Genomic DNA, 24,246 nt, shown 5'->3' with positions numbered 1-24,246 from the left:
TTAGAAAAACCCTTCTATCTTTAGAAATACATATATGAAAATACATCTTCATTTTTGAAGCACATCAAAAACACAATTCTCTTGGATCCTTCCAGCAAATATATGAGTGTGACACCCAAAAAAGGCACAGCTTCTGTTATTGGGATCTTCTCTTTTTCATCTCACCCCTACTCAGCAAACAGACGAGGAACTCTGCTCCTTATGACTTGACTTTTCACTGACTTCCCATGCAAGTGCATGAAAAAGGAGAGTCTCTATTTGCTGCTACAAGTGGATAAACATAAAGATAAAAACATCTAATCAAGGACTTTAAAACAAACCATTTGATGTGTCTGTCAGTGAAAAGACAAGGAACAGCCCGCTTTCTTACAAAGCTCCCTGCAGCAGCCCTTTCACACATAGGTAAGGTTCTGCTAAAGGTTCTGGTTTTGGTTTTAATTTCTTGCCAGCAAGGATATAAAATCATATAAAGATACATATTATTTTTTAAAATCTTGTTAGAAAATGGGGATTTTTGGAAATACTCCACTGCAGACTTCATACATTCTTCTGGATAAAAACAAAGTGCAAATGACCCTGATAAAAATAGGTAAGAGGGTGCTACATTCTCATGTTGCCAGACTTGGATGAAAGTGTCTCAAAAATGACCAAATGAATAAAAATTGCTGATTAAATGTTGCTATCTGCCGCATAAATCACATCTAAATTTGCAAATTACCCATTAGTCATGCAAATAGCTTTACTCTAGTCACAGCTTCAGGCTAATTTTAGGTTTTCTTCCCTGGTTTCCATTAATTTCACCAACGCTAATATGGAAAATACAAAGAATTTTATAAATGGATCATAAATGTATTACCATTATACACTCTATACCTTCTATAAGCACTTCACAGCTTAGATTTTACCACATTCCTCAACAAAACCCCAACATATCTTTGTATTTTCCAAAATGCTTATGTATTACAAGACAATATAATTTTCCCAGCTTCCTAGTGCAAAAATAGCACATAACAGTAAAATGTCAGTTCAATGTCAAAAAGCAAAAGGGTAATTTTTGTTACCTTATGGTAACAAGATAACAAGCTTCAATTGCTGCAAATTAGTTGCTCCACTTTCCATTTACTTGCTCCACAGCTCTCTTCCACTAAAAATGCTCACAGAGAAAAGTATCCTAGATTAGCTGGTGCACAGTTATCTGTAAGCTCATGATAACTTGTCCTTGGTGTTTGTATTTCAGATTCTATTTGGTGCTTACATCCAAGGCTTATTTCAAAACTGACATATCAATCCATCTTATACATATGTGCACATTTTTGTGTCACTTATCACACATTAGGACTTGGAAGTCTGGGAAAAACCAAAATTAAACGAAAATCAGACTATGCGTGATACACCAAGGGGTTTTTTTGTATTTTGCCTTTTTTTTTAAATAGAATTTCTCTACAATAAAAATTTACAAAGCAATCTCATTCTTACTTTAGCTATTACAGAGCATACAATGTTGAGGGGACAATGTTAAAAAATAAATCTTTTAAAAATCCTGAGTCATGTGAGTTAAATACAGTGCAAGCATTACAATTATAAGAACAAAACAAAATTCTTTTGTCACACTATATACTTGCTCTTTCATAGGAAGGTTTCAGACATTATTATACAGTGAAGCTTGTGGCCAAAAAAATTTAGAATTGCCATGAACTGCCTTTTTGACATTGATCAAAGGATAATAAACTATTTCCCAAGTCCTTCCCTTCCAATCCATCACATTTTAAACTCAGATGCACTGTCTACTATGTGCAGAAATGACCTCATGACACAATGAAAATAATACTTATTCTTTATAAGAATGCATTTTTAGATATAAAGTGTGGAAAATTGAGGAAGGTTTTGGCTAGAACTGGAAATCTCTCTAAACATTAAATCATTACATTCTTACCAGCTGCACTTCTCCAAAAGCCCCTCTTCCAATCACCTTTACAACATCATAGTCTTCAGCTTTCATTTGTAAAGCTCGGATTTTTTCCACAATCTTCTCATCTAAAACAAATCAAATAGAAGTTGTGATAATGGATGTATTAACAGAATACAAGAATTTTCTCTATAATTTTTCATTTAGAGTAAAAATAAGCTATTTGCATTTAAATGCTCAGAGCTTTCTTGATAATTCTTGAAATCTGCAGTCACTCTAAATATCCCCTTTCATTATTCTTTGGAAACCATTAACCCTCTACCTTTAGCTGTAACAACTGAAATGTCTTTTGGATTTTGCTGATTCTCATTTCACACCTCTAATAATCACTCAAAAGCTCCCAAGAAGACTCTGGCAATGAAGAGAGGCAGAGATGCCTGTTGTGCAGAGGTAGAGGACTTGGTACACACAAAACCAGTGCAGCTGCGACCTGCTCCTACACACCTGGAGGGTTCAACAGCAGTCAAATGGCAACCTTCATGTACAACTACGGATCACGCAAAGACATGACTTCAGACCCACTCATTCATTCCATCCGATACATTGATTCAAGTTTACCTATGTGTATGTAACTGCTGGCCATCTCAAAGTGCTTTTTGGTGTTCACTACACTTCTTAAAATGATGTCTACAATGCTCTGTTCAAGTATTCTCTGGTATAATGTTCTGCAGATAAGCTCTGGCTGTCAGTATGTGTCTTGTTGGCACTTGTGAGAATCCGTAAGGGAAACCAGCGAAATTCTGACCTCTGACAAATTCTAAAAACACACAAAGTCCTAGACTCTTTAATTTTGCAAATGAAGCATGCTATGAATGCATTCCTGGCTAAATGCATTTTTTAAGTCTATTCTTATTACAAGGACAAAAGATAATGGAAGCAATGAATGGAATCCATAATACGGGAGGTAATCTTTCTTAGGCATGGCAAGCCCCCCGCACACACTGAGAAGAACCAAAACAAAGCAACCAGGTGGCTGGAGCAAGAACTCTACCAGAGTAGAGCATGAAATTGTATGAAAAGCTGTGGATGCTTATATTCAGAGAGGAGTAGAGGTGTATATTGTGAGATCCCTGTTTAGGGTCAAATACCATGGAATTTGATCCCTAGAAAGGCATGAAAGAGGATCTCAGATCTGAATACAGGAGGAAAAAAGGATCAGAGATACAGTTAATCCAGTACGACATTAAAGATGACATAGTCCGAGGAAGTTAATGATAATGAACATCTAGTAAATAGCTTAACCATCCCTACATATTTACAACGAGCAGCTTGGCAGGCTACAAACAATCCAGGAGATGCCTGACTATCAAGAACATTTATTTTGTTCCAAGCAAGCAGTAAGCCAAATCAGGGAGGTGCTCTGGTCTATTATTCACAAACAAGAATGATCTGGCCCAGGAAGACAAAGTCTATTGGAGCCTTAGCTGAAGCAACTGTGGTGGAACTTAAGACTCTTAACAGAAATGAGGAAGAAAAATAGCAGACCTTGGACTTCAGAAGAACAGACTACAGCTTGATTGGGAAACTCACTGGCAGGATCCTGTGGAAAGCTGCTGTGAAGGGCAGAGGAGTGGGTTGATCTTCAAAGATGACATGTTCATAGCACAAGAACAGTCTGTTCTAGTTAGCTAGAAATTGAACAGGAATGGCAGGGGGGAGCCAGTCCAGCTAAATGGACAACCTCTGCCTCAAGTCAAGCACAAAAGGCAAAGGTTTGGACCATGGAAGCAGAGATGTCCCAAACGGGTATGAGTGATCCAGCAGGAATGTCTCAAACAAGCAAAGACAGAATTGGGAAAGCCAAGCTTGGCTGGAATTGAAACTAGCCAGGGTTATGAAGGGCAATGAGAGCCTTTATAAATACACTGACAATAAAAGAAAGAATGAGGCAAATATGGGCCTGCTGCTCTCAGTGAGATAGGGGATCTAGTGCCATGGACATGGAGAAGATCAAGGTACTCAATGATCTTTTTTGCCTCAGACTTCACACTCAAGCTCTGCTCACAGGCCTCCCAGTTCCTCAAAGGCAATAGTTGAGTGTGGAGCAGCAAACTATTGCAGTAGGGGAAGTTAGAGTTAAGGACCAATAAACCAACTTGACGTACATCAGGTCATGAGACAGGATGCATCCAAGTATGTTGAACAAGCCAGTAAACACCATTGTCAGCCTGTTCTCTATCACCTTTGAAAGGTCATGACAACTTGGGGAGGCTCCTGATTACTGATAAAGGGCAGATGTCATGTCCGTTCTCTACAAGGGTAACAACGAGGATTCAGAAAGCTACAGGCTGGACCAGCAGAGTGACCACACTGCCTGCAACAAGCACAGAGCAAATCCTTCTGGAATCCGCTTCCAAACAGAAAGGATAAGAACGGTCAGAATGGATCTAAAATGGACAAACTGTGTTTGATTAACCTGATTTCCTTCTATGACAAGATGTCTGTCTTGGTGCACAAGGGGAGAGCAGTACATACATCCTTTCCTATACTGCAGCATGACTTTCAACACAGCATCCCAAAGCATCTTTGTAGCCAAACAACGCCAACGTGGATTGCACAGAGAAGTTACCAGGTGAGTGGAATACTTGCTGGAGTCACAGTCGGTGGTTTTAAGTTCAAAGCTGATACACTGGAGGGCAGGGCAGCTTTTAGGAGTGACCCAGACAGGATGAATAAATGAGCTGACAGGAAGCTCAAAGAGTTCAACAACAGCACGTGCAGAGTCCTGGAGCTGGGATGCAACATCACACGACAGTATAGGATGGCACTTTGAGAAAGAGGACCTGACAGCCTTGGTGGACAATAAGCCAAGCAAAGAGGAACAAGCAGCCAGCCTTTGCACTGACTGTGTACAAGTCTGCATGGGTAAATCCATAGCCAGTAGGTTGAGGGAAGTGGGAAGTAGATTTCCTCCTCTATTTGTCACTTTTGAAACCATATCTGGAATGCTATGTCTAACTTTGGGGTCCTCAGTGCGTGAAAAATATCAAAGCATTCGCCAGCTTTATGGAAGTCCACCAGGATGCTTCACGTGGTATTCATAGAGAAGCTGAGAGAACTGAATTGTTCAACTTAGGATGAACAAATGGTTGGCCTCAACAGAAGCTGAAATGAGGCTTTACTTTTAAGGGGTGCAAAGTGAAAGGACAAGAGTCAACACAAGTTGAAACACTGGAAATTCTACTTTGTAGGAAAAGAATACCAAGAATTGGGGAATGGAGCAGATTGCCCAGTAGAGCTACAAAACCTCTGTCTTTGGAAATTTTCAAAATTCAACTGCCCAAGGACCTGGATGATGTAATATAACATCAGAAATGGTTTGACTTTGAGCAGAGTTGGACCACTTGACCTCCAGTGATTCTTCCTAACCTGTGGAATACAAAAATGCAATTCAAACTTTCTTCTTCTGTGGAAAAGATTAAATGTGACAGGGAAGGGAGGAGATTAATGTTAATAATGAGGCAATAGTCTGCTAGTAAAGTTGTAAGGACAGAGGCAATTAAAACCTCAAAAAGTAAATACATTTGTGACATTCAGTGTACCAGTAAGACTGAAGTAAGTCAGAGTGTGAATCAGGAAAGCTTAGACAGGAAGCATAGGACAGCAACAGTGCTTCACCCACACCAAGTTTATTATTTTGTTAATAATGTGAACTAATTTTGCAGATTGAGAAGGGAAGACTGTGCTTGGAAGCTTATTTAACTGCAGCTCTGGCACAAGACAAATAATAATAAATGTAAATTCACAGGAAGCAGCAGTAGAGAAGGAACATCAGCAAATTTCAAGGCAGAGAGAATGTGCAACTACATATTTGAACACAATATTACATCTCATGACGGAGAGGAATCACATGAATTTATTTTCAAATGTTTCTAAGATGTTACAAATACCTTCAGATGTGTGAAATGAGATGGCAAGTATTTCAACACATTGAAAAACTAGTGTGTAGTTTTACATAGCTCTGATCAGAAACTCAAGAGAATATTTCTGTGTTCAAAACAGAATGCAGAAACTACAAACCACGCTACTACAGCTCCAGTGAAACTCTTTAAGCATTAAACATTGTGATTAAGCAATGAAAAACCCATAATGTAATATATGAAGCAACCAACAGAGGAGTTCCCACTTTTATCAGCCCTGTGAAATGCTGAGAATGGAGAAATCCTACTTTCTTAGCTAAGAGATAGGATAGAATAGGATAGAATAGTATAGAGCCCTGTCAGTTGGAAGGGACACACAGCTACCATCAGTCCAACCACCCAACCACTTAGGGCTCACCAACAGTTAAACATGTTGTTAAGGACATTGTCCAAATGCCTCTTAAACACTGACAGGCTTGGGGCATTGACCGTCTCTCTGTGAAGCCTGTTCCAGTGTTTGACCACCCACTTGGTAAAGAAATGCTTCCTAATGTCCAGTCTAAACCTCCCCTGGTGCAGCTTTGAACCATTCCCACATGTCCTGTCACTGGATACCAGAGAGGAGACCTTCCTCTCCACTTCGCCCCTCTTTAGAGAGCAATGAAGTCACCCCTCTCAACCCCTTTAACTAAGATTTAATAATCTTAGTTAAAAACAGTATCATCTAGGGATGCAAGTGTTGTGAAGGTATCAGTTACATAGATGGATTGTCTATTTTGGCATAAAATTTTACAGATATGGAACAGATAATCAATGCATGGAACTAATCTGAAACAAAAAAACTGGGGTGCAAGAAGGCAAGTTTAGATTAACCCTGAAGCCCTGTCATAATTGCAACCCATGCTGGATCATATGATGTAGTTCACATATCACATAACATGATCTAATTCAAGGTGCAGGAGACCTTTCCAAGAGTAGCCTTTTAGTAGAGTTCTGAATTTTTGGAAGATTTCACACAGGTAAGTTTGCAAATTTGTGGTATCTGTATGCACAGATACCACAGTTTGCATCTTACAGCCTCATAAATTTGCAAAAGAACAAAGCCCAGCAGCAGAAAAATGTTATGTTTAAAGGAAGGAATCAGATGGACTCCTCAGACCCAGAATATAATGGAATCTGATAAAAATATTGTGACATTTGAGTAGAAGTCCTAAACGTGAGAATATCACCACCTATGATTCAGTTTTCTTCTTTAACACAGGAAGGACAGGGAATGCTGGATACCAAGAGTGTTTAAAGACAGTTTTTGATTTACTGTTTAAAAATGGCACTATAATCTTTAAACAAATGAAGTTTCACTTTCTGAAAGGGCAGAGTGTTTGGATCAGTCACTGAGAGCTGGCAGTAAGAATGTGGCTGAAGGTTGCAAATGCTTGTGCAAAAACAGAAAAAATACCTGACTAGCAGAGTAAAGGGGGATGGGGAGGAAGAGAAAACCACACTTTTCTGCTTTTTAAAGTAAAAAAAAAAAAAAAGAAGTTCATATGAAGGTTATTTTCTTTAAATAAAAGAATGTGCATCAAGCAGTCCTGGGTTGTGTATATATGATGAATAAAAATGCAAGGGGATGCAATTTTACCCCACAGGTCAGGCACAGTCAGTCAGTGAGTGCTGCTGTGGAGCTCCTTAAGTCAAAAGCTACTGCCCTAGGCACAAGTCCAGCCAGAAGTTAAACTGAAGTACAGCCAGGAAGTGCTGCAATCCCACACCCAACCAAAACCAAACAGAAAGCACAACAGAAAGACTGAAGTCATTAGGTGTGCATACATAATATCTGGTCAAAGGTGTGTGAAGAATAGGAAGCTGTTGCAGACCTTGCAGAAGCAGCAGAACCTAGAAGGCACAGCTTCAGACGGGGTAGTGCTTCCACGCCCCAGAGAAAAGAGGTGGACACGAAGTATTTTGACTTGCACAGACAAAAAGAGCAGAAGACTGGGAAACAGAAAGCAGCAGCCCTCTAGCTTGCAGAGAACAGATTCCTTAATGAAAATAAGCCTGATGGCAGGACTGAATTGCTTTGTATCTACTGAGTACCTAAATGGAAAAGTGGTTAATAACACCGACATATAACTTGTTTATACATCTGAGACATTCTGTGTTAAACACTATGGCTTCCGTGCTCTTCTTGGGAAAGTTGTTTATTTGATACGTCTCCCATCCCTACTCTTACTAGAACAATGTCATTAAGAACAGAACTGGAGTCCAACCTGCTGAGGCAACAGCAAAGACCTGGCAAGGAGTGCTCTAAGAGAAGCCAAGAGAAAACCAGAGTAGCGATTAGCTCCTTAACTCAATGTGAGTTCTGCCGTGCACTACATTTCTAAGAGTCTTCTTGGCATGTGACACTTCATCAGTGTGGCTGGCAGGAAGCAGGGAGCACAAAGAGCTACAGCCATGGCAGGCACTCACACCACACCAGATAACACATTTCTGTTGGTGGCCGCACGGTTGGCACGTGATTCAGCAGCTTCAAGCGACACAACGAAATGCAAGCAAAGGAACCAGGACTGTTAATTTTGCAAGAAATTACCCTTAGCAGATAAAACTTCCAAGTAAGCAGTGTCTGCTTGGAGAGTAAAATGGTCAAAGCAACTTTCTAGGAAGTTTATTCAGGGGGTCAGTAAAGCTGCTGCACAAATGTCACATCTGCACTAAAAGTTCCTTCTACTGTAAATACGTCCATTGCCATTACACTCTGCAAGTCTGCCAACCTACAAAATATCAGCAAATCATTTCAACAACACAGGTTTCTAGTTCTTGAGTGATGCTGGATAATGCACAGGAAGTCACTGATCCACTGAGGGAGTCAAGACTTCTGGATTGTACCAGGCCTGTTGATGGCACCACTCCCTGCACTGCTGCTTGGATTACTCAAAATCCATTCTTTGTGCCCTTCTATTCCTGATGATAAGATTATAAATGATCAAATATTTTCAACTGTTGCTTAAATCTGTTATTTAATTATTTAACTTTCTGCTCCCAGAAGTTATAGCAGCCAACAGGCTAAGTAGCACCTGAAAGGGAGACTACCAAAAAAGGCACAAGCCACCAAGACATGATTCAACACTTGACAAATCTCAGATGACAGAAAAAGTGACTTAGAAGAATTTACTCAACCTATTGCCTTGGTCTAGATGATAGAAGAGGAAAAGAAACCACCAAGAAAGATTTGTTACACCAAGTCCATGCTGGAAAACTCACCCTTCTTTTCTAAAACAAGCAAACTAGTTTTTGCTCTCAGAGGACTATGAGATTCCTCTCATTGTTTCAGGAATTAAATATTGTGTTATGCTTTCCCTTCCATGAATACTCTAAAAGAACACAGCAATTTATCCAGAATCCCAACAGTTGATTAAAACAACATAAAAGACTGAAAAGGAAAGGTTGTATTATATAAGATACTTAATGTGCCTCTTACAACAAATACAGGCTCCACTTGGGGTCAATACCTCAGAGAAAGTGGTAAGAAATCAGAATAGTAAGGGAAAGCAGGCAATGAAAGAATTTCTTGCATATTAAACAAGTGAAGAAGCTGCTTCAGCAAAGTGGTCACAGAAACAGGATACATCAAACTCCTATAGTATGGGAAATTAATAAACTGCCTTTGTGAAATGAGTTGAAACATCCGAGTTTCAGCTTGAAACTATGAGTTGAGCTGAACATCAATCAATGTCTCAGTTGAGGTGCACACTATTTCATTTTTAAACTAAAATAAGCTATTAATAAAACATTAACCTTAATAGCAATGACTTGACGTAGGTTGGAAGTAGGGTGCACACAAACCCCTGGGAATATGGTAGGAAAAAAAAAAATTCTTTCTCAAAATGTTATTGTGGAAGAATTAAGTGATTAAACTGACCGAAACTGTGATGATTATTTAGCATTCTCCACAACTTTTGAAGACTTGTGCAATATGGATTAAAACAATCGCAATGACTTCACCTCAGCTGCTTTACTGTGCACCCCACTGCTAACTCATGGGATGGCCCTGCCATCTCTCTGGGGTTGCCTTCAGGAAGCCCTGAGGAAGGATGCAGGCTCCAGGCCCCTGGCACAGACTGCTCATCAGCGTCTGTCAGAACCTTTTGACAGCAGTTCTCATCTAGGCATTTGCTACAGTTCTTCAGATGCTGAGAAAAATCACAAGCGACAAGAACTCACTGTTCCCTAACCTAAGAGAGCAACAACTTACAGTTCCATAAATTCCTAACACAATTCCCAACTCTTCTTCCAAGCCCAAGGTAGCAAGAGGCTTCAGCAAGCCTGTGTAATGCTCTTTCCACTGATCCTTGCTACCCTCAGAACAGTTTCCAGGAAGACATGAGCTATGGGTTCAGCAACTTCATATGGCATAAAATCGCAAAGCCAATAAGAACCCAGCTGTTGCCCCATTTTTTCCTGCACCCCAGCAGCTTGTTTTGTACTGGTAAAGTATCAGTAAAGTGAAATGAAAATCAGAAACTGGTCTGCTTTTCTTTTGCCTGACTAGTTTTAACAAAAAGAAAAAACAAACCGCCCCACTCTTTGCTTTAATTCTGCTCAGTTCCCCAATCTGGTACATAACAAACCACACAAACACCTGTGTTGGAAAGGACTTTGAAAGACATCACTGCCAGGACTGATTCTTTCCACTGCAATGCCAATAAATTACTATCCTCAAATGTTTACCAGATTCTCAGTTCAGAATTATTTTTTTAAGTGTAAATCACAGAAGATATGGAGCATTATTTTTCATTCTTTCCCAGGCAGTATGGAAACCTGAGAGAAGTTACATGGGTGATTCTTAAGAGAGATGCACTGACACACGATCTATGAGCCAAAATAGTCTGGTCTTACATGCTTTTTTTTTGAAGTTCAACAGGTGAGGATGAAGTACACCTTTGAAAACTCTTTGAAAACTACTATGAATTTTTTGGTAACATGTCTCAGAATTCTTTTAATTAGTATTTGGCTATTTCAATTGTATACTGTCAGCTCATTTAACAAAAAAAGGTAATAATAAAATTGTGAAGGAAAGTATATTTCCATGTTTCTGCCATTGCTGGTAGTCTGTAGGCCACATCAGATACTTAATAATATTTAAAATAACGACTGGAGGGAACCTAGAGGAGGAGAAGAAGCAACAGCCTTCAAAAAAGGTCAGACAGACAGCAAGAATGTTCAGGGGCTGCACAAAACAAACACCAAACAAACAAACCAATCCAACCTGTTCACAAGGTTAAATTATTTTCCCACAGTAATGTAAAAGTGAATCTGAACAGCTCATAGAAGTTACCGATAAATGTTATTTCTGTCATTTTCACTGGGTTTTCCCCTTACTTTACACATACAGCACTTAGTTGCAGGTAACAAAGATACTTAAAATACTGATTCAAACCCTTTCTTTCACAAATATCAGCTTGAATTCCTTTGAACTCAAACTGAGAATAATCCCAAAGTATGCTTCTACTTCCTAATCTGCTGTTTCTTATTTACTGTATTTTAAGTGATTTCTCCAAGTGAGACTTCACTGGCAACTGTAAAGCTGTATGTTCATCTACAGGGCTCTGCCAAACCTCACAGAGAAGCACTGAATTCCAAACAAAAGAACTCACCACAAATTACTACACAGGTCACCATTTAACTGAGGAGTATGAGTGGATATTTCAAGGAGTCCCAGGACAACAGAGAGCAGAAATACACCTCTTACAAGTAAAGAATCTAAAAACGAGTTGCTGATAAGACTGCATCTGCAGGAACCTTAACTTATGCAAAAGAAAAAGCTTTTCAAAAAAATATGGATCTCAAAATAAGCTCCCACAAAGCATAGCTGTTCCAAGAAGGCCTACTCACTGCAACTTACATTTTAAACAAATGGCTCACTATTTTTACAAGAAAAATATTCTGCTTATATACATGGATAGAAATCGCTTTGAAAAGACAAAATACATCTACTCTGATGTACAGTCTTTCATTTCCATATGCTCAATGAACTCCAAGATCCTGTCTACAATTAATTTGAGGAGAATCACACACATCTATGCAAAGGTGCAAAAATGCACCAACATATTTTAAGGTACAACCTTAGTTTTAGTTTTTAGTTTTAAAAACCCACAGAAGGCTGTGGGTTAGATCAAGTATGACTATATAAACAATGTTGACATTTTGTGTAATGAATTCCTGAGGAATAATAACTTGGATATGCGATATGCTTAGCAAATTATATAGCTACACATACGTAAGATAAAAAAAATAACATAAAAGGATTTTTCCAACTGTATTTAAGAAAACAAAAATCTACAGCTTGTATTTTTCAACATTATTTTCAGTAATATAATAACTCCCCAAAATGAAACTTCTTTCTGTAACAAATGGTCCTCCAAAGCCTTCTGAATATAGAAGCTCAGAGTTATAAAAATCAGTACAATGACCATCAGTAAAGCATTTCTGACCACTCAGCTTCCTATGACTGAGATCACAACTATGTCATTGTTCAAGGGCCACTTGCAACTTACATCTATTTAAGAAATTATCAATGTTCTTGTTCTTCCTCAGTGCTGGATAATCCAGATCAAGGACCAAAGAATTCAAGCCGTCCTGAAAAAAAAAATAAAAACAGGTTAATTGAGTTCTAAAATCTTAATTAACAACTTCACTAAAACTACTACACTGAGACTGATTATATATTATTCAAGCATGCATTACATTCCTAGTAGGCAAATCAAACAAGCTCTCAAGTATGTTTATAAACCAGCAGAGGAGCTAACACACACTGACTGGTTCCAAGTTCTATAAACAGTACAGCTATATTACCACTGATTAGTGGCACTGGGACTTAAACTGGAATAGTAGTTTTAATCTTACTCATTAAACACTGATTTAAGATACTGAGTTCAGTCAGTCCATTTTTCCTATTTTCGTTCACAAGGATTTCGTTACACATTTCCTGCCAAAAAACATTTGCAGGAAATGTTTGTATTATCCATATTATTGCTCTGATCACAGTCTACCTTCTTGTTCTGGATATTTGAAAACCAACTGTTCATTTTTCTTAGAAGCAAGATGTGACCTAAACTTAAGAAGACAATTCACCACGTAATTCAGGTTCACAAGACTAGATTACTTTTTCTAAGTGACTCACAAGAAGGCAAGCCAGAACTCTACAGACCATTCTGCTACCCATTATCAGTGCCTCAGCAGAAAACAATTGAGACCTCTTAAAATGGCAAGGGATGAGATCACCAAATCTAAACTAAGAATAGTATTTTAAATGCCTGTTACAAGACTTAGCTCAATTCCACCTTTCTGCAAGTCGGGAAAACTTAAAAAAATTACTCTAAAACACAAACACTTTTCCAGTTACACATGGACAAACAAAACTAAAAATTAGTTTCAGATAGTAAGAGGAGGCACAGATATCATTCATTGTCAGCAACTCCAGTGTTCAGCCTGAACTGGTAGTTTTATTCATCGCTCTAAGAACAAAATTCTGAGACTGTTTCTTCAGGTTTTTGAACCTTGATAGGGCATCATAGAGATTTAAGTCAGAGACCATATCATGTTTATTATAGGCAGCCAACAGAACTAGATAGCTTTTCAGTCTTCTTAACTGAGGCTATAGCTAACAATCTGCTGATTTCATACCTTTTTCTTAAAATATCTGAGAAGGTATAATTTATTGAAAATATCACTAAAATCACTCATTCTAAAAACCTATCTGGAGAGAGTCAAAGGTGAGGCCTAAGATTATTTTGAATGCCACTTTGTCCTAAATACACATATACACAAATAAGACTACCTCTGTGGAGATGTCACTTTGCACCACAAAATACATTTATGGTTAAGATCATTCTCAACACTAAGAGATTTTATTTATTTATTTACTTTTTACCTCCTGACAAATGAAAGTGTCTTACAAAGTGTCAGAGACACACTGACAAAGTACAGGTTAGACAAATGATTAAAAGCTGTCTGAAAGACTAGGCCCAAGAGACTGTGATCAGTGGCACAAAGTCCAGCCACCAGCTGTGCACCCCTGGACAGAGAAGATTAACACAAAGTTCAGTAAGGGGAAAAGCCAAGTCTTGCTTTGAGGGAAGGAATAACCCCAGGCACCAGGTATAGGCTGCAGCCTGAGAAGCTGGAGAGCAGCTTTGCAAAGAAGGACCTGACGGTCCTAGTGAACAGATGATCCTTCCTCTCTGCTCAGTACTGATGAGGTCACACCTGGAGTGCAGCATCCATCCCTGGGCTCTCCAAATCATAAAAAGCAAGGATTTACTGGAGCAAGTCCAGCAATGGGCCATGAAGATTAAAGCACTGGAGCACTTCTCAAAAGAGGAAAGGCTCAGAGAGCTGGGACTCATCAGCCTGAGATGGCTGAGATGCTCAGGGCAGGGGAGCTCATCAATGCGTATAAGCACCTGATGGGAGGGACTGAAGAAAAGGCAGTGCTCACTGACAGGACAAGAGACAATGGACACAAGGTAGAACACAGGAAATTCTATCTGAAAACTAAACTTTTTTCCTTTGGTCAAGCACTGGAACAAATTGCCCAGAGAGGTTGTGGTGTCCCCACCAGCGGAGATACTCTAAACCTGACTGGACCTGGTCTTGGTCAACCTACTCTAGCTGACCATGCAATGAGCACGGGTGTTGTACTAGACGATCTCAAGAAGTTCTTGCAAACTGCAAACATTCTGTGATGTAACACCGATAATATTTCCACTGCTGCTCAGAAAAAAGGTGGAATCTTATTCTTGAATCTATGTAACATAAACTGTTACATAGAGTTTTAGAATTTCCTAACAGAAAGAAACATAAAACAGTGTTAATAAACAAAAAGGGAAGTCATATCATAGAATCAGCTGGGTTGGAAAGGACCTCCAAGATCATCAAGTCCAACCGTTGATCCAACACCACCGTAGTTACCAGACCATGGCACTGAGAGCCGCATCCAGTCTCACCTTAAAAATCTCCAGGGACAGAGAATCCACCACTTCCCTGGGCAGCCCATTCCAATGCCTGATTACCTTCTCTGTAAAAAATTTCTTCCTAATATCCAACCTAAACCTCCCCTGGCAGAGATTAAGTCCCTGCCCTCTTATCTTACTGGTAGCTGCCTGGGAGAAGAGACCAACCCCCACCTGGCTACAACCTCCTTTCAGGGAGTTGTAGAGAGTGATGAGGTCTCCCCTGAGCCTCCTCTTCTCCAGGCTGAACAACCCCAGCTCCCTCAGCCTCTCCTCATGGGACTTAGTGGCTCGAGCTCCCTTGCACCAGCCTTGTTGCTTCTCTCTGGACCTGCTCCAGCACCTCAATATCCTTCCTGAACTGAGGGGCCCAGAACTGGACACAGCACTCCAGGTGCTGGGCCTCACCAGTGCTGAGTACAGGGGAGAATCCTCTTCCCTGATCTGTTCGGCCACACTGCTTCCTGATCCAGGCCAGGATGCCATTGGCCTGCTTGCGCCAAACCTGGGCACACTGCTGGCTCACCGTTCATGCCTCCTGTCAATCCAAACTCTCAGGTCCCTTTCTGCCTGGCTGCTCTCCAGCCACTCTGTGCCCAGCCTGTAGCGCTGCAGGGGGTTGTTGTGGCCAAAGTGGAGGATCAGGCACTTGGCTTTGTTGAACCTCATCCCGTTGGAATCAGCCCAACTCTCCAGTCTGTCTGGGTCCCTCTGCAGAGCCCTCCTGCCTTCCAGCTGATCAACACTCCCCCCAACTTAGTGTCATCTGCAAATTTTCTGATGGTGGACTCAATCCCCTCATCTAAATCATCGATAAAGATATTAAACAGGACTGGGCCCAACACTGATCCCTGGGGACACCACTAGTGACCAGCTGCCAACTGGATGCAGCCCCGTTCACCACCACTCTCTGGGCCCGGCCCTCCAGCCAGTTCCTAATCCAGTCAATAAAATCAATAAAGAAGGTACAGTAGTTGCTTTCATAATAATAATTATAAGAATTATTTCAGCTTGATCATAACTGTTCCTGCAAGACTCATTACAAATAAAGGAGTGATGCACCAGGACATCATACTCATCTTTCAGAGGGACAGAAGACTTACTACCTATTCTTAATTTTGACAACATTTTTACAGAAGATAAAATAAAACCAAATCAAAGTAACGAAGTTTTTAAATAATTATGGATTAATCACTTCATGAACTGCGCAGGTATTGCCCAATAACCCAGACAAATCCAATGGAAAGTACTGACTTCAGGTGATTTTCTGCAAAACAACATAATCCATACTACTCTTTATTTAGCAAGCACCACCTTCCAAAAAGGATATCTCATTCTGGAGCACAGTGTGCCAGCAGAAATACGGATCCTCGTTTTGCAAAATGTAGAGAAGGACCATGCTGAAGGCCCCAGTGGAGAACAGCTGGGCCACCTTTTAGGATTTTACCTAGCTCAGTAAAGTATCAATTCCAATTTGCCGGCAGTCTACACACACCACCGAACTCCAGCATTCTTCTTTCACTGCCACAATATTCTCATGATCACTAACGACTGGGCAGACATTTTAAGGGAGATGTAAAAGCACTCTGTGCTAACACAAATCAGCCAGGCATACTTCTGTTCTTTGTATTTTGGAGAAGTCGCCTGATATTATAATGCTTTTCATGCAAAGGTATTTTAGTGGTCAACCAAGAAACTCATATATAGTGTGTTTGACTTCCACCTTATGCAAAATGTCAGGGAAAAGAATAAAGTTATCAACCTGAACAAAAATTTTTGTGAAGTTGGATTACAAGATCCAAACCAACTGTAATTTCCAATTTAAACAGAGCTGTGTATTAAAATTTTAGATGTCACTGGTTTTTTGCCTGTGTCATTCTGATTCCACAGCTTTTTTGTGGGCTATAAAAACTGAGAACCATATTTACTGCTAATTTTTTTATTAGCTCTTTCTGCCTCTTTTTCATGGACTCCTGGTAACAATTTTCACCAGTAGCTATTAATGAATGGTAATTTGAGAAAGTGCAACTGACTCTTATTAACTATTATTAACTATTTGGAAGTGTCCTAACTCTTGAAGACAGCCAGCTACAGGTGGTGTCAGAGAGGTGATTAGTATCATCACCACAAGGAACAGAAAGTGTCAATTTTTTTTTAACCCTGTGAACAAGCTTTATTATCCTACTCCCTCAAAGACAAGTGGGGTTTTTTTAAAAAAAAAGCTTTTGAACAAAATTTGACGTTCATAAGTTCATATCAACAGGTAGTTTATGAAAGACTTGTCTTGCACATTAGCATTTTGTCAAAAGTTGTTTCCTTAAAGCTTTACATTTTCATTGAAAGACCTAGTTTACATTACTTAACACAAAAATTCACTACAATTAAGAAGCTGGGTCAAAAGATTACACAGTAAAACAGACTGTTCAGACTGAAGAGAAGTAATCCAGGAAATGACGTTGCCTCTGTCTAGGCCTCACAGATAAGTCACTTCAACCAGGAAATATGCTATTAAAGGGATTTCACTGTTCACTTCCTCTTTCTGCTCCTACAAAAGACTCAGAAGCTCACAGGCCAAAAATAGCAGCTTCCAAACAAACGCACCACTGGCAAAGACAGATCAGCCCCCATCAAAAGCCTTTTGCTCGTGGCCAACATGCTAAAATGTTTTCCACAGATTGTTTTCCAAAAGAAAAGTCCAAACTTGATAAATTTTGCAACACCTTTCTACTACACCAGGAGGAGAGTTCCTGGCCACTCTGACAGTCACCCTCCGTGGACAGTGTGGAACTTGGCTTTCCCAGCAAGTGACTTGCACTGTTTACAGACCTGAATGAACCTAAGAAAAAAGAGGCAAGAAAAGTTCAGGAGATACAAGAACAACATGTTTATGTTCTTCTCTGACAGAAGGGGCAGTAACAGGGAAAAAATACTAATAGTTTCTCAATGAGTCCCATGTTAATTCCAGGCAATCCAACTGAAGCCCTCACCAAATTAAACCATGTTGTGCTGACAGGAGTTTCTGAAGTTAAAATAACTGTTTGAACCTGTCTAACATTTGTATGTACATGTGAACGCCACAGGGTGTCAAAACCAGCTTTTGGCTGCTTTGATTTATTCCTCACTTTCATGATGTGAAAACAGTAAAACTCAAGGCCCAAAAGTAACATGACTGAATAGAAGAGGTATCACTTGCTTCAGGAAACAATCCATAATCCTGCAGTAACCGGAAAACATAAAAAGCCTAATCTAGTAAAAGATGTCCCTACGTGGAGACAAGGAGTTGGACTACAAGGGACTTCAAGGTCCCTTCCAATCCACGCCCATGTGACTCTGTGAAAACTTCACTGAAGTATTACTTACAGGGAAACCAAAACAATATTCTTTTCACCTTCCAAATCCTCAAATAAAATATAATATAATATGCTGCAGCCAAAAGTACAGATAGAAAAGTCTTGTAACTTCAGATTACATTTTCCTAACTTGGTCTACATGCTTTTTAAGGCAGAACTTCCCAAATCTATGCACACAAGAACTGACCATCTAACGACTCTTCATGAGGATTAAATCCCCACTATGTTCTTCCTTATGCCACTCGGAGCCTTGAATAATTCTGGTCTTTCCTGCATGATTACCTCTTTCCATATCACAGAAGTTACCTTCAGATGCAAGGTGAACAGCTCAGTAACAGAACACAGTATGAAAAACAACTAAAAGGTCATATGCAAGGCAAATAAAGCATTTTCCCAAGCCCATCCTACTCACTGATCACTAGGACATGGAATTCACTTTTCTCTTACTTAAGAAAAATTAGTATGTAAAGGAATAATCTGGGGCATGATAATGCAGCCAACATTTACTGCTGGGAGGTCTTGCTATTCTAGTTCTTCAATAGCTCTATGTTAATTAACAGATTTAAGTTTTAACAGTATTGAGCATGTACAGTTTAGAAACCTAAAAGCAGCTACTGTCCACAGATGACTATGTAAATACTTAACAACAGGTTTTACTTACAATCTGATTTCTGTACATGAAGGTAAACAAATACTGAAATGGTTTTAATGTTGTCTACTACTGAATACATGCATATTTTTCTTCATCGTACAAGCAACGCTCCTTGAGACATGTCCTCTTATGTGCTGCATCCCATGTGCATATTTTAATGGTTTTTATACATTTTCCCTTGCTATTTGAAAGGCACAGTATAAAAGTGTTCCGCTGTAATGATAGGATGGTAACAGGCCAAAAATACCTTCACCCTAACTACTTACAAAACAATAATCACAAAATTGTTCAAGATGCAACAAGAATTTTAAGGAACACCACTGTGGAAGCATGTAAATAACAATCAGAAAGACAAAGAGGTATAATGAGTTGTATTTTACAAGGGACACGAGAAAATAATGGAAGATATTTTACATTAAGAATTACCAAAATAAAAATCCATTAAGATTTACAAAAAAAGAAAGGGTGCACAGGCAGATTAGGTCTTCCAGGCTTTCTAGGATAACAATGAAAACAAATCCTAATGAAAATCACTATATACATGAAGAAATGTGCTGAAGTTAGCAAGAGCCACTGAAATTCACTCCAAGTATCTAAGGAGACTGTCTTAATCAATTTACTTTGAGAACTCAGGAGAACAAGAGAGGTCAGCAAGACTCAAAAGGGCAAATCACAGCACTCCCATTTAAAGGCAGAGGGCTTTCCAAACTACAGATCAGAATACTTGGGGACAGGGAGATAGAACATGACAGTAATCATTTTGTAAACACCTAGAGGATTAACAGGGGAGATCCAGGGTTTAAGGATTTCTGTATTCTTCTCAAAAATAAAACAGTGCCATGTAACTGATTTCTGGAAGAACATGTGATGTAATCAATAAAGCAAAGCATCTTAACATAGGAATAAAACACCAGACTCACCATTCTCATTGGCAAAGTAAAAAAATACAGTATAGAAAATCAGGGAGAATATGTCCAAAAGGTAATTATCAGGAATTTGGTAATCATCAGGACTTGGAAAAGTGTGTCAAAAAGAAATTCCGTTGGGTTTGTCCTGTTCCATTTCTACAGAATATTTTCATTATCGCAATAAAGCAACAGAATAAGAAACAGATCTATTAAGAACTAATAAATAAATAAATAAATTCTGTGACTGATACCAAACTTGGAGTTTTGAGCACATGCTTTTGTTTCTCCCCCATTTAAAATTACTTCAAAAAGAAGGAAAAAAAACATGAAAAAAATACAATCAGATACAACTCAAAGGCCAAATACCAAAAAGGGGAAAATCCCCACTAACATGTGCTTTTGAAAGAAGTTAAATGCACAGAACATGAAAATTGGAATAACAAATACACAAAAAGATAACGGACAACAACACAGGGTTATAGCAGACTAGACATCCTATCTAGGATTCATAAACAGGAGGTGCATTGTATAAGACCTCACAGAGAACCAAGATTCTTTTGTAAATAAAGATCACAAATCATCTGCTGTTACAGCCTAAGACAGAATATTGTATCCAGAGTTGTAAATCCCTGTACAGAGGACTGCAAAAGACAAGCTGGAAAAGAACCGAAAGGAAGGTAACAAGACCAGGAAAATGATAAGCAATTTGTGCTAGGGAAGGCTGTCAACACCAGAGACTTCAGTCTTAAAAATGGTTTGCCTAAGGAGACAGGACAAGTTCTTTCAGAACATAAAAAGCTGTTATGAGTGACAATGATGATGGACACTTCCTCACATCCCCAGAAACAGCATAAAAATTAGCTGAATTAGGCATGAAGATTTAGGTTACAGATTAGGAAAAAAAATTCTTAATAGCAGTAGTGAAGAACTGACACAATACAGCTACCCAAGGAAGCTGAGAAATCACCTTCACAAGAGATTCACGAGTTAGAGAAATATTTATTACAGTAGATCCAGCTGTGGATCCTACCTCTGGGAAGAGGACTTTACTAGTGATCTCTAAAATTCCTTCCAAGCCTACCAGGAATCTCTTCACAAATTGCTGGTATAAACACGTAAAAGCAGTACATTAAGCCAAAGAAAGAGGACTGGAAAGAGGAATAAGCCAGTAGCTGTGAATAGACAACAATGTCTAAAACATTACCCTCTTCAAAAAAAACTTAAACATCATAAAAATGCACATTTTCTCCTCTAAATCAGCTGTTCCTATTTTCTCTTTAAGCCTTAATAAAACTGGTCTTGCATGTCTTGCTGCTTATCACTGTAGCCATGGAAAATTCAGTAGTTCAGCATAATCTGCTTTCATCTGACGTCGCTGTACATTTCCAGGTTCTTTAGGTACTTTTGATTTTAGAATTCGTATTTGCTTTCAAAACATAGTGCAGTAAAGCCCACAAATGCAAACCTGTTAAAATGACACTAGAGATAATTTCCTATTCATTGGAATCCTCCAAGGCCTTTATTAGCAAGCTTTGCTTCTTAACAAGAGAGCAAGAGTGGGCTGGTAATTTTGACTGTCACTTTTCCGCAGCCATTTATGCACCAGTTCAGATGGATTTCCCAAGCAATCAAGCAGAGCAGTACAAGTACTAGAACTGCAAAAAGACTATCTACAAATGGACAAAAAATAAACCCATGCCCGGAATTATTTCTCTGACACCCTGAAAAAGCGGAGTTACCTACTGGTTCATGAAAATCCAAATGCAACACACAGGTTTTTATTCATTCCTCTTTTCCCAAACAAGGCTTTCAAAGGCTGCAGCTGCAGGAGTCAGAGGCAACACCAGGAAAACAGATAAAAGGTCAGTGAGCTCATCTGTGTGTGAAGAAGGAGACAGATGTATGGTCTATTCTTAAAAAATCATGTTTTGACCACAAAGGCCATTCTTGTTCCACATTAACTAAGAATCCCACTTCTCCATCATGAAAATGATTCTGTTTATTTTTCTGTACCCTCAAACAGTTCAGTCTGTGAAGTTAGTTTCAGCAACTATCCATTGCACATTACACCATCAGAATCACTATTTAGCAGTCATGGATAAATGAAAAGCAAGTACACATTCTAACAACTAAAAAGGATACTTATTAGAGTAAATAATAAAAATTATAACTATGATAACTATCTCTAATACAGTTGTTGGAACTGCAAAGAACAAGACTTGAAAGGAAAATCAAGACAGCATCTAGCATCTTCCTCCCCTGAAAGCATGATTAACTAGAAGTTATAACAGGACTTGTTCTGGGTTTTTTTGTACTCAATGATTCAGAACAAATTATTACAAAATTTCCCCATACTAAAAATACCAGCAACTGTTGAAAAATCACTCTTTAAACCACTTCAAACTTAATAAATAATAGCCTGCCTATCACATTATCTCCTGCCTAACTTCAAGTTTGATGTCAGCAGCATATTCTAATCAGCTGCATCACATATTTCTTAAAATGTACTCCACCATAATTCCATGAGCCCAGATTTCCAGCTAAAGTGATGAATAAAACTGAGGTAATCAAAATCACATCTAACTTTGCAGTACAGAATTTGAATGCAGTATGGAAAAACACAGAATACATACTGCTGCCACAGATGGGTTCTTTTTTTTTTTTTTTTTAAGGTCAAGATATCAGACCAACCCATCAGAAAGCAGGATACTGACCCATACAGCAGCAGAAAAAGGCACCACTTCTGCTCCAGGGGAGAAACAATTAAAATCAAATAGAAACAGTCGAAGCAGGGCAAAGTTCTACTATTTAGTGGACATGTTTTGTGGAGAACTTCTGGAAAAGTCTATAGTTGTAAAATGATTGCTGAAAGAAAGGGAGCCTGGCTGTGCGAGAAAGTAGAGAAGATTAAATGGACATGGGAAAATCCCAAAAGAGGTAAAAGTTAGTTTTAAATAATGATGAGTCAAAAGACCTTATTCAAACTTAAACTACTGATGGTCGACTGCCTAGCAATATGGACAAAACAATTATTTTAAGATTATCTCTGCATGAGTAGCTACCTAATGACATTGGAGGAAAATGAATGGAATTTAAACAAAATGAATATGTATATCTATTTCTACCAAACATCAATATCTAAAGTCAACAGGGCAAAAGAGTATATCAACATCAGGAAAACAAGATTTTTATTTTTGCAATAATACATATGCATTGTTGGTTAGGAAGGAGATTGATTTTTAATTAAAAAGAATAAGCTCAGCAGCCCTAAAACATGGCTTTCTCACAGAAATGGATTTGATAATAAAGGAAATAATTTATAATCAATTTAATTCCTTTAATTTGTAAGTATACACTACTTTCTTGAAATATAAGTGCCTTATTTATAAGTCTGACATTCTGAAAAGTAGTTGCATCTGTTCATCACCTTAGTTAAACACAGATTGTATTATTGATATAAAAGGACAAGCAATTTGAAAAAACACAAACATTTTTACAGAATACGTTTGAGTAGATGCATTTTAGTATGTTCAGGGTTTTTTTCCTACATAATATTAGATTCATTTGGAGTTCACATTGCAATACACGATTCCACAGTCCAACACAATAAACTTCACTGATGACTCCAGACTGCAGTCAAATCCACTATTAAGTCTGTCTCCCAAACACATAATACATTTTCCCATAAGCCTACATGTAAACATGTTAACATAAATAAATATTTCGAATGTTTAAATATATAAAATAACAGCAATAACACTTCCATTCCAATTCCTGAGTCAGGACTATTAATACAGCATTCTACATTTTAAGGCAGAATAGGAATTTTTCTGGATGATTTCTGCTGAAACTCAATACATGTTCTTCTAGGGACTGACGAGTAATAATTCCATCATTTGTAAAATCCATGAGGATGAGGTATTATCAAAGAATTGAAGTTTTCTCAACAACTTCAATAACAAAAAGGCATTTAAGAGGTCACTGGCCTCAGCCTCTAGGACCAGAACGGAACATGTTGAACATGTTGTCTCTCCTGACAAGCCCAACTAGAAGTGTTTGATCTTCCGTGTTTCCCTCTGGAACAAAATGAGTAAGATTGTGATCTGAAGTAATTTGAAGAAACTTCCTTGAAATACCTTCCAAAAAACCAGAAAAAGAACAAAAGAAAAAAAACCAAAAACCAAAATAACAACAACAAAAAACCAAAACAAATTAAAACCAAAAACACTACCCCTGCCCCCCCCCCAAAAAACCCCACAACATAACAGGGAGAAAATCTAACCATACCCCACCTATCCAACCCACATAACTGGCTGTCCTGTATAAAAGAGACCAGATTCACACTCAGGACAGACACTAAGCAGCTGCTTTGAACAGGGGTTGAACCTCAATGACCTCCTGAGGTCTTCAAAGCTGAATTATTCTGTGATGCTACAATTACTTTTGACCAGAGCATATGGCAGGGCGGCACCATTAAAATCAGCTTTTGTATCAACAAC

The 24,246-nt window shown here is 38.7% G+C and overlaps 1 protein-coding gene across 3 annotated transcripts in view; it reads right to left on the bottom strand.

Annotated features, from left to right (window-relative positions):
- The window catches only part of ROCK2 (Rho associated coiled-coil containing protein kinase 2), a 98,987-nt gene that overhangs the window by 45,564 nt on the left and 29,177 nt on the right, over positions 1 to 24,246 (bottom strand). For all 3 annotated transcript variants that reach the window (XM_018088833.2, XM_018088836.2, XM_018088835.2), the window contains exons 2-3: positions 12,381 to 12,462; positions 1,934 to 2,034 (exon numbers count right to left, since the gene is read on the bottom strand). In XM_018088833.2, the coding sequence (XP_017944322.2) occupies positions 1,934 to 2,034; positions 12,381 to 12,462 (183 nt within the window). The remainder of the gene's footprint in view (positions 1 to 1,933; positions 2,035 to 12,380; positions 12,463 to 24,246) is intronic.

Source organism: Manacus vitellinus, unplaced genomic scaffold (assembly GCF_001715985.3).
Source record: "Manacus vitellinus isolate BGI_N305 unplaced genomic scaffold, ASM171598v3 scaffold_11_pilon, whole genome shotgun sequence".
NCBI classification, from domain to species: domain Eukaryota; kingdom Metazoa; phylum Chordata; class Aves; order Passeriformes; family Pipridae; genus Manacus; species Manacus vitellinus.
This window is presented reverse-complemented; position numbering and strand designations above follow the sequence as displayed.